Here is a 12,981-nt window from a genome sequence, read left to right as displayed (position 1 = left end):
ACCGTATGTACTGCACATAATGTAACATCAGACTGTATCACATAGTCTGTACTGTACATAATGTAACGTCAGACTGTATGTACTGAATGTAATATAATGTCAGACTGTAGCACACGGTATGCACTACATGTAATGTAACGTCAGACTGTATCACACCTTATGTACTGCACGTAATGTAACGTCAGACTGTATCACACGGTATGTACTGCACGTAATGTAACGTCAGACTGTATCACACAGTATGTACTATATGGAATATAATTTCAGACTGTATCACACGGTATATATTATACGGTATGTACTGTACATAATGTAACATAAGACTGTATCACACGTTATGTACTGTATGTAATTTAATTTCAGACTGTATCACACAGTATATATTATACGGTATGCACTGTACATAATGTAACATCAGACTGTATTACACGTTATGTACTGTACATAATGTAATGTTAGACTGTATCACACGGTATGTACTGTACATAATGTAATGTTAGACTGTATCACACGGTATGTACTGTACATAATGTAACGTCAGACTGTATCACACGGTATATACTGTACATAATGTAACGTCAGACTGTATCAAACAGTATGTACTGTATGGAATATAATGTCAAACTGTATCACATGGTATATATTATACGGTATGTACTGTACATAATGTAACGTCAGACTGTATCACACGGTATGCATTGTATGTAATATAATGTCAGACTGTATCACACGGTATGCACTGCATGTAATGTAACGTCAGACTGTATCACACGGTATGTACTGTACATAATGTAATGTTAGACTGTATCACATGGTATGTACTGTATGTAATTTAATTTGACTATCACACGGTATGTACTGTACATAATCATCAGAGTGTATCACACAGTATATATCACACGGTATGTACTGTTCATAATGTAATGTCAGACTGTATCACACGGTATGTACTGTACATAATGTAACGTCAGAGTGTATCACACAGTATATATCACACGATATGTACTGTACATAATGTAACGTCAGACTGTATCACACAGTATATACTGTACATAATGTAATGTCAGACTGTATCACACGATATGTACTGTACAAATGTAACAGACTGTATCACACGTTATGTACTGTATGGAATATAATGTCAGACTGTATCACACGGTATATATTATACGGTATGTACTGAACATAATGTAACGTCAGACTGTATCTCACAGTATGTACTGCATGTAATGTAACGTAAGACTTTTTTTTACACTGTATGTAATGTACATAATGTAATGTCAGACTGTAACACACTGTATGTGCTGTACATAATGTAATGTCAGACTGTATAACACGGTGTGTACTGTACATAATGTAACGTCAGACTGTATCAAATGGTATGTACTGCACGTAATGTAACGTCAGACTGTATCACACAGTATATACTGTACATAATGTAATGTCAGACTGTATCACACATTATGTACTGCACGTAATGTGACGTCAGACTGTATCACACGTTATGTACTGCACGTAATGTGACGTCAGACTGTATCACACGGTAAGTACTGTATGGAATATAATGTCAGACTGTATCACACGGTATATACTATACGGTATGTACTGTACATAATGTAACGTCAGACTGTATCACACAGTATGTACTGCATGCAATGTAACGTCAGACTTTTTTTTACACTGTATGTACTGTACATAATGTAATGTCAGACTGTAACACACTGTATGTACTGTACATAATGTAATGTCAGACTGTAACACACTATGTACTGTACATAATGTAATGTTAGACTGTATAACACGGTGTGTACTGTACATAATGTAAAGTCAGACTGTATCACACGGTATGCACTGTATGTAATATAATGTCACTGTATCACACGGTATGTACTGCATGTAATGTAACGTCAGACTGTATCACACGGTATGTACTGTACATAATGTAATGTCAGACTGTATCACACGGTATGTACTGTATGTAATTTAACTGTATCACACGGTATGTACTGTACATAATGTAACGTCAGACTGTATCACACGGTATGCACTGTATGTAATATAATGTCAGACTGTATCACACGGTATGCACTGCATGTAATGTAACGTCAGACTGTATCACACGGTATGTACTGTACATAATGTAACGTCAGAGTGTATCACACAGTATATATCACACGGTATGTACTGTACATAATGTAATGTCAGACTGTATCACACGATATGAACTGTACATAATGTAACGTCAGACTGTATCACACGTTATGTACTGCACGTAATGTGACGTCAGACTGTATCACATGGTATGCACTGCATTTAATGTAACGTCAGACTGTATCACACGGTATGTATTGTACATTATCACAAGGTATGTACTGTATGTAATTTAATTTCAGACTGTATCACACGGTATGTACTGTACATAATGTAATGTTAGACTGTATCACACGGTATGTACTGTATGTAATTTAATTTGACTGTATCACACGGTATGTACTGTACATAATGTAACGTCAGACTGTATCACACGGTATGCACTGTATGTAATATAATGTCAGACTGTATCACACGGTATGCACTGCATGTAATGTAACGTCAGACTGTATCACACGGTATGTACTGTACATAATGTAACGTCAGACTGTATCACACGGTATGCACTGTATGTAATATAATGTCACTGTATCACACGGTATGCACTGCATGTAATGTAACGTCAGACTGTATCACACGGTATGTATTGTACATTATCACAAGGTATGTACTGTATGTAATTTAATTTCAGACTGTATCACACGGTATGTACTCTACATAATGTAATGTTAGACTGTATCACACGGTATGCACTGCATTTAATGTAACGTCAGACTGTATCACACGGTGTGTATTGTACATTATCACAAGGTATGTACTGCATGTAATGTAACGTCAGACTGTATCACACGGTATGTACTGTACATAATGTAATGTTAACTGTGCAGAAATGTGTGTAGCAAACAAAAAGATGTTAACAAAGAATATGCTCAACACAATGTACTAAAAACAATACTCTCCTTGTTAAATAAAGTGACCGCTGCCCTTCCTCAGTCTCTCCCCAAGGACTGTATAAGCAATAGACAAAACGAAATGGATGGCGCTGGTCTTGCAGAATGTTAAGTTTCTGATAATAGATAGAAATGGACTTGATGTGCAAGTTAAAATCTGTTGCAATAATGTGCAATATACTCACTCCTTAAGTAACGTGAGTCCTGCTTCTATGGTATATCCCTCTGTAATATGTCCCTCTCCAAAGGCAACAACAGGGAGGTTTTCAACAAAGGGCTGGAAAAGGATTGGAACCTCATCAGCAGTAAAATGAAACTTTAAATTGAAGAAACAAGTAGTAACTTACTTATCCAAAATAGCAAGTCCGGCTCGTCACAGCGAAATGATTGCCAAGTAGTGAGATAAAAAATGTTTTATTGTAGCTCTACGCGTTTCAACGCTTAAGCGTCTTTTTCAAGAGCAATAAAAGACAATAAAAACAAGTAACAGTTTGTATGATGCTGTGACAAAGTAGCCGGCTTTTATACAAATGTATCCATGTTCCAATTTCCTGTCTGTGGCAGGAAATTGGACTCACATAATAGAAACAGAATAAAAAGTACAAATTCCTACTAAATGTTTAGGCCCAACCTTGTTTTTTAAAATGTTCAGGAATCAAGACAGCCCCACCGCATCAACAGAAAGATACACCCCACATTTCAGGAATCAGGACAACAGAGCCAACCCAAGAAAACGAGAAAGAACACCAAATCAGTCAGGGGGAGAAGGGGAGGTGGAGGCAAGACACATGAGAACAAGACATTTTTAAGTAAGATATATAATCTGTCATCACAGCCAATCAGTGAACAAGAAACACGGGTATTAGCCAAAGGACTTAAATTTGTCCCAACCCAAGGAGTAAATACTTTTCAATTATTCATAGACGCCCAGAAATTCATCAGAAATTTAACTATTAAACGTTTCTTTGTTAAAAAAGAAACTTTAAGTTATACACCTCCTGAGAGCGACCCGAGGAGCAAATTTAAAAATCCATCAAAGTTCTATCCCAGCCATTTTAAAGGGCCTTGTATAGATGTCTTTGGGAAACTAATTATGAAAGACATAGAAAATTTGAGACACCAACCAAAACATTACAATTTATCTAAAACAGAATCTGAAATTTTAAAAGCACTTAACAAGAGAGAGGACATCGTTATAAAGGAAGCCGATAAGGGGGGAGGGGTAGTCATTATGGATAGAGCCTTTTATTTACAAGAAGCTAACAGAATTCTTTCAGACACTAACACTTATCATATTCTAAACCACTCTCCCAAAAAAGAATTCAGTCAGGAATTACAAGAATTATTGACAACAGCTTTAGACAGAGAAGTTATCAATGAAAAAGAATATGATTTTTTGTTTAAAACCAACTCAAAAACTCCAATTTTTTATTTCTTGCCAAAATTACACAAAAATCCTCTACAACCCCCAGGTCGCCCAATCATTAGTGGCATAGATTCATTAACTTCTAATTTATCTGCATTTATAGATTATTTTTTACAGCCTTATGCACAAAATTCAAAATCATATTTAAAAGATACCACCAATGTACTCAACATTATTAAACAATTAGAATGGAAACCCGATTTTTTATGGGCTACCATGGATGTTACATCATTATATTCCATAATAGACCATCAAAAAGGATTAACAGCCATCAAATGGAAACTAACTCAAGATCCTAATTTATCTGAAAAAATGTTAGATTTTATTTTGGTAGCTATAGATTTCATGCTAACCCACAATTTTTTCTGGTTCAATGATTCACAATATTTACAAGTTTGCGGTACCGCCATGGGCACCAGGTTCGCCCCCAGCTACGCCAATATTTACATGGACCATTTTGAACACCTATATGTATGGTCCAATGACGTGGCTGGGGCGAACCTGGTGACATGGCGGAGGTACATCGACGATGTCCTCTGCATTTGGAGGGGAAATATAGAAAATTGCCAACAATTTGTTAATGATTTAAACAAAAACAATATGAATATTATTTTGACCCCAGAAATAAATAACACCAAAGCTATTTTTTTAGATTTGTCCATCACAACGGTTGATGGACATATACACACGAAAACACACTTCAAGGAATGTGATGCAAACACATACATCCAGCATGACAGTCAACACCACCCATCATGGTTAAAGGCTATTCCTAGAGGACAATTCAAACGCATCAGGAGAAATTGTGATCAAATAGAAGATTACGAAGAACAATCATTATTACTTAAAAAGAGATTTTTACAAAAAGGCTACTCTTCAAGTAGTCTTGAGATAGATAGACAGTTAATTAAAAATCAGGATCGCAATCTAATTTTGGCAAAAAATAAAACTACAATAAATCAACAATCCTCCTTCCCCAGATTTGTTACAACTTTTAATTCAAGGCACCATCAAATCAATAAAATAATCAAAAAACACTGGCATATTTTACAGAATGACGAATTGTTAAGTAATATCATACCCAATAAACCCCAGATCACATATAGAAGAGGTAGTAATTTTAAACAAAAGTTGGCTCCTTCTTTAATTAAAGGCATGGCCCCCAAACCACCTTTGAGTATATCTAACTTACAAGGATTCTATACTTGTGGAAAATGTAAAGGATGCAATTACACAAAAAGAACCCATAAAACTTTTACTTCCTCTGTAACGGGAAAGACCTATATAATTAAACATTTTATTACATGTAAGACTCAGAACGTGATCTATCTATTACAATGCAATTGTCAGATCCAATATTTAGGACAAACAACCAGATTTCTCAAGACTCGTATTTTAGAACACCTTAACAAAATAGATAAGAGGCATGAAGATCATGGTGTCCCTTCACATTGCAACACTTGCACCAAATTTGATTTTAAGAATTTTTCATGGATAGGGATAGAAAAGGTAACCACTCATTGGAGAGGAGGGAATTTGGATGATGAGTTAAACAGGAGGGAACTATGGTGGATTCACACACTAAGAACTTACAATCATTGGGGGCTCAACAAAGATATTCGAATAGCAGCTTTTATTTAAACTAATTCCATTAGAGATAGAGAATTCTTTTAATATATGAAGTAATTATTTACTACTGTTAAGGTAATTTATTTAGTCACATATAATATCACTTTATTGAGTTTACACAATATTTTTCATTTTTATTAATAATATTTTATTATTATTTTTATTTTACTTTTATTTTTGTTTCCTTATTGTACACAATTTAGAAAGCCAATTTATTAGTCACGCCACTGGTATTATTATACTAAATGTATTTAGCACATTTATATTAGATAACACAAAATTAAGGTTACATAAAAATTGTATCTATTTCACAAATGTATTCATATTCAAATTAGGTAACATAAAATATGAAATACCTTTAACTAGCACACATAACTTCTCTTTTCATTCATTTTTTAACGTAGGAAAGCTATAAGGTTATGATAAAATATAAAGGCACTATATTTTTTATCCCTATATGAGTTGAACGGATAAATGTTGCCCTCTCTAAATTTCCTCAAAGGGTTTAATAATATAAAGAGAAATTTTTTAAATTCCCTTTTCATACGATTCAAATTGATAATACAGTCTTTAATGTGTTTGCAAAGTATTTTTCTGGATATACCATTGCATAAATGTCGATGTTACTGAGTTATGTGTAATTTAAGGTTGCCGTAAAAGTATCCTTCATAGAAGGAAAACTTTGGAAAGTACCATTTAGTGATTAGAATTAAATTCTCATTCACATGTATTCACATACATTAAAGTCCGCACAGCGCAAAACATCTTTGCACATATTTCTCATACTATCAAATTATATATAAAATTGTCATAGATAATTTTCAATTGTATTGGTGTTTAGAATGGATACTGCCGCTGTTCTATTTTCTATTCATAGAAATGTATAATCGCAATTCCCTATAACGGAATATTTGGTTAAAGCCACAAAGGAAAAATGTCCTCACTGATTCGTCAGAAAGAACACGTGACTAACGAGCCCATACGACGTCATAAATCCACGGAAAAATCTTCTAACATCATGGGATTGGCTAAAAATAGCACGTGAACTTTAAGTGGACCTTAAAGGGAACTGAAATTCAAGAAATACTCGAATGGGGACTTTATCTAATTCTGTCTTCTCATTGGATAAAAATGCTAAGTAATGCACTGATTGGTCACTTTTATTCTTATTGTTCATGTTTATGCCGAACCTAATATAAAGTTAATATTTAAAAGTTAAATGAGCGACATAAAAAGATTCAACATTTTTAAAAAACAAGGTTGGGCCTAAACATTTAGTAGGAATTTGTACTTTTTATTCTGTTTCTATTATGTGAGTCCAATTTCCTGCCACAGACAGGAAATTGGAACATGGATACATTTGTATAAAAGCCGGCTACTTTGTCACAGCATCATACAAACTGTTACTTGTTTTTATTGTCTTTTATTGCTCTTGAAAAAGACGCTTAAGCGTTGAAACGCGTAGAGCTACAATAAAACATTTTTTATCTCACTACTTGGCAATCATTTCGCTGTGACGAGCCGGACTTGCTATTTTGGATAAGTAAGTTACTACTTGTTTCTTCAATTTAAAGTTTCATTTTACTGCTGATGAGGTTCCAATCCTTTTCCAGCCCTTTGTTGAAAACCTCCCTGTTGTTGCCTTTGGAGAGGGACATATTACAGAGGGATATACCATAGAAGCAGGACTCACGTTACTTAAGGAGTGAGTATATTGCACATTATTGCAACAGATTTTAACTTGCACATCAAGTCCATTTCTATCTATTATCAGAAACTTAACATTCTGCAAGACCAGCGCCATCCATTTCGTTTTGTATAATGTAATGTTAGACTGTATCACACGGTATGCACTGCAACGTCAGTATCACACGGTATGTACTGTACATAATGTAATGTTAGACTGTATCACACGGTATGTACTGTACATAATGTAATGTTAGACTGTATCACACAGTATGTACTGTATGTAATTTAATTTGAATGTATCACACGGTATGTACTGTACATAATGTAATGTCAGACTGTATCACACAATATGTACTGTACAAATGTAACGTCAGACTGTATCACACGTTATGTACTGCACGTAATGTGACGTCAGACTGTATCACACGGTATGTACTGTATGGAATATAATGTCAGACTGTATCACACGGTATATATTATTCAGTATATACTGTACATAATGTAACGTCAGACTGTATCACACAGTATGTTCTGCATGTAATGTAACGTCAGACTTTTTTACACTGTATGTACTGTACATAATGTAATGTCAGACTGTATCACATGGTATGTACTGTATGTAATATAATGTCAGACTGTATCACAAGGTATGCACTGCATGTAATGTAACGTCAGACTGTATAACACGGTGTGTACTGTACATAATGTAACGTCAGACTGTATAACACGGTGTGTACTGTACATAATGTAACGTCAGACTATCACATGGTATGTACTGCATGTAATGTAACGTCAGACTGTATCACACGGTATGCACTCTATGTAATATAATGTCAGACTGTATCACAAGATATGCACTGCATGTAATGTCAGACTATCACATGGTATGTACTGTACATAATGTAATGTCAGACTGTATCACACGGTATGCACTGCATGTAATGTAACGTCAGACTGTATCACACGGTATGTACTGTACATAATGTAATGTCAGACTGTATCACACGGTATGTACTGCACGTACTGTAACATTAGACTTTATCACACGGTATGTTCTGTATGTAATATAATAGACTGTATCACGGTACATATCACACGGTATGTAACACGGCATGTAACGTCAGACTGTATCACACGGTATGTACTGTACATAATGTAATGTTAGACTGTATCACACGGTATGCACTGCAACGTCAGTATCACACGGTATGTACTGTACATAATGTAATGTTAGACTGTATCACACGGTATGTACTGTACATAATGTAATGTTAGACTGTATCACACGGTATGCACTGCAACGTCAGTATCGCACGGTATGTACTGTACATAATGTAATGTTAGACTGTATCACACAGTATGTACTGTATGTAATTTAATTTGAATGTATCACACGGTATGTACTGTACATAATGTAATGTCAGACTGTATCACACAATATGTACTGTACAAATGTAACGTCAGACTGTATCACACGTTATGTACTGCACGTAATGTGACGTCAGACTGTATCACACGGTATGTACTGTATGGAATATAATGTCAGACTGTATCACACGGTATATATTATTCAGTATATACTGTACATAATGTAACGTCAGACTGTATCACACAGTATGTTCTGCATGTAATGTAACGTCAGACTTTTTTACACTGTATGTACTGTACATACTGTAATGTCAGACTGTATCACATGGTATGTACTGTATGTAATATAATGTCAGACTGTATCACAAGGTATGCACTGCATGTAATGCAACGTCAGACTATCACATGGTATGTACTGTACATAATGTAATGTTAGACTGTATCACACAGTATGTACTGTATTTAATTTAATTTGACTGTATCACACGGTATGTACTGTACATAATGTAACGTCAGACTGTATCACACAGTATATACTGTACATAATGTAATGTCAGACTGTATCACACGATATGTACTGTACATAATGTGACGTCAGACTGTATCACACAGTATGTACTGTATGGAATATAATGTCAGACTGTATCACACGGTATGCACTGCATGTAATGTAACGTCAGACTGTATCACACGGTATGTACTGTACATAATGTAATGTCAGACTGTATCACACGGTATGTACTGCACGTACTGTAACATTAGACTTTATCACACGGTATGTTCTGTATGTAATATAATATCAGACTGTATCACGGTACATATCACACGGTATGTAACACGGCATGTAACGTCAGACTGTATCACACGGTATGTACTGTATATAATGTAATAACAGACTGTATCACACTGTTTGTATTGTACATCACATGGTATGTATTGTACGTAATGTAATAACAGACTGTATCACAATGTACGTACTATATGTAATGTAATAACAGACTATCACACGGTATGTATTGTACGTAATGTAATAACAGACTGTATCACACTGTACGTACTATATGTAATGTAATAACATACTGTATCACATGGTATGTATTGTACATTATCGCATGGTATTTACTGTATGTAATGTAATAACAGACTATCACACGGTATGTATTGTACATCACATGTTATGTATTGTACGTAATGTAATAGACTGTATCACACTGTACGTACTATACGTAATATAATAACAGATTGTATCACACGGTATGTATTGTACATTATCAGATGGTATTTACTCTACGTAATGTAATAACAGACTGTATCACATGGTATGTATTGTACATAATGTAATAACAGACTGTATCACATAGTACGTAATGTAACATCAGACTGTATCACACGGTATGTATTGTACATCACATGGTTTGTATTTTACATAATGTAATGACTGTATCACATGGTACATATTGTATCTAATGTAATGATACTTATGACATGGTATTTACTGTACATAATGTAATAGACTGTATCACACAGTATGTATTGTAGGACACATGGTATTTATTGTACGTAATGTAAAAACAGACATTATCACATGGTACGTAATCTAATGATATTTATCACATGGTATTTACTATACGTAATGAAATAACAGATTGTATCTCATGGTATGTATTGTATATTATCACATGGTATTTACTGTACACAATGTAATAACAGACTTATCACATGGTACGTACTGTACGTAATAGACTGTATCACACAATACGTAATGTAATAACAGACTATCACATGGTACGTAATGTAATAAGACTGCATCACACAGGATGTACTGTATGTAATGACTATATCAAACGGTACGTACTGCATGTAATGTAATAACAGACTGTATCACACGGTACGTAAAAGGTAAAAGAGCTGATATCTTTGGGGCAATGCCCCACAAAAGGCCCTTTTAAGAGCTATTGGCAGTTTATTGTAGGCTAGGGTTCTTTATTTGAGGGGGGGGGCTTTTTTATTTTGATAGGGCTATTAGATTAGCTGTAATTCTTTTTAATTTTTGATAATTTGTTTGTTATTTTTTGTAATTTAGTGTTTGTTTTTTATGTAATTTAGTTATTTTTATTTTTAGTAATTTGAGTGTTTTTTTTTTTAGGTTTCAGTGTAAGGCAGGTTAGATTTTATTTCACAGGTAAGTTTGTATTTATTTTAACTAGGTAGTTAATAAACTATTTACTAACTAGTCTACCTAGTTAAATACAAACTTACCTGTGAAATAAAAATAAAACCTAAGCTAGCTACAATATAACTATTAGTTATAGTGTAGCTAGCTTAGGTTTTATTTTACAGGTAAGTTTGTATTTATTTTAAATAGGAATTATTTAGTTAATAATTGAAACTTTAATTTAGCTGTATTTTAATTATGTTAAAGTTAGGGGGTGTTAGGTTTAGCGTTACGTTAGGGTTAGGTTTAGGGGTTAATAGATTTATTTAGTGGTAGTGATGTGGGAGGCCAGAGGTTTAGGGGTTAATAACTTAAGTATAGTGGCGGCGACATCAAGAGCGGCATATTAAGGGTTAATAGTTTTATGTAGGGGGCGGCGATGTTGGGGACGGCAGATTAGGGGTTAATAGTTTTATGTAGGGGTGGGTGTTAGGTTTTAACGTCACTTTTATTTTCCCCATAGACATCAATGGGTCTGCGCTTTTCATTCCGCGATCGCAGGTGTTAGGCTTTTTTTTTGACGGCTCTCCCCATTGATGTCTATGGGGAAATCGTGCACGAACACATCAAAGCAGCGCGCTTGTTTTCGGTGCAGTATGGAGCTCAACGCATCCATTTTGCCCGCACAATCCTGCTTTTTAAAAACCGGTAATACCAGCGCTATAGGGAGGTGAAACAACGCCGCTTTTGTTGCGGTCGTTAAAATCCCTATAGCGCTCAAAACTCATAATCTAGCTGATAGTGTTTTTAAATTTTGCTGGGCAGAAAATGTCTATACTCCTTTTTTTGTGTTCATTGAAACTCACTTTTTCTTAATCAATAATAATGATAAGAGTTAAGTTTTATATATTATGTCAGCTCTATACTACTTAGTTACTATTTATATTTTTGTGCCAGAGGCATTCTTTTTACCTAACACTTTACGTTATTCTGTTTTAAGTACAAAATTGTTCAGTATTAGTGCAGATACAATAGGCAAAACCAGCCATTTCAAATGAGAAAATATAGGTAAAGGAGCTATTTGTAAACAATTGCATACTCTCCAGAAGGTAAAATGGATCATTAGAAACACATTAAGAAGGAGAACATATTAGAGTACACTGTGCCTTTAAGTACTTCATGTAATACTAAGTCATAGCCAGATTTACTTACAGAACCAGCAGTGTCACAAACAGGATGAGCAGAGTCCATGTTTCTGCAGAGAATACTGGCAGCAGCGTCATCTTTTGGTTACTGGGTCACAATATTTGCTCTGTCAGCTCTGTTGGTGTCTCTTATTCCTGGGATCCTGGTTTGGTAGCTCAGCTTGGTGGCCTGGCTTGTGAGGTGGTGTCTCTTTGGCCTGGCTTGTGAGGTGGTGTCTCTTTGGCCTGGCTTGTGAGGTGGTGTCTCTTTGGCCTGGCTTGTGAGGTGGTGTCTCTTTGGCCTGGCTTGTGAGGTGGTGTCTCTTTGGCCTGGCTTGTGAGGTGGTGTCTCTTTGGCCTGGCTTGTGTGGTGGCGTCTCTTTGACTTGGCTTGTGTTTTGCCCTGGGCTGTGAGTGTGTTTTTGCCCTGGTTGTGTTTTTGCCCTGTTGAGAATGTGTTTTTGCCTTGGTTGTGAGTGTGTTTTTGCC

At 35.2% G+C, this 12,981-nt stretch overlaps 1 protein-coding gene across 1 annotated transcript in view; it reads right to left on the bottom strand.

Moving 5' to 3' along the window:
- LOC128638440 (cytochrome P450 3A29) overlaps positions 1–12,657 on the bottom strand; it is an 89,318-nt gene extending 76,661 nt beyond the window's left edge. Inside the window, exon 1 of the mRNA XM_053690391.1 lies at positions 12,521–12,657. Within this exon, the coding sequence (XP_053546366.1) occupies positions 12,521–12,591 (71 nt within the window). The 5' untranslated portion in view covers positions 12,592–12,657. The remainder of the gene's footprint in view (positions 1–12,520) is intronic.
- Positions 12,658–12,981: the final 324 nt, after the last annotated feature.

Source organism: Bombina bombina, chromosome 8 (assembly GCF_027579735.1).
Source record: "Bombina bombina isolate aBomBom1 chromosome 8, aBomBom1.pri, whole genome shotgun sequence".
Taxonomy (NCBI): domain Eukaryota; kingdom Metazoa; phylum Chordata; class Amphibia; order Anura; family Bombinatoridae; genus Bombina; species Bombina bombina.
Note: the sequence above shows the minus strand (reverse complement) of the source record. Positions and strands in the feature narration are given on the sequence as shown.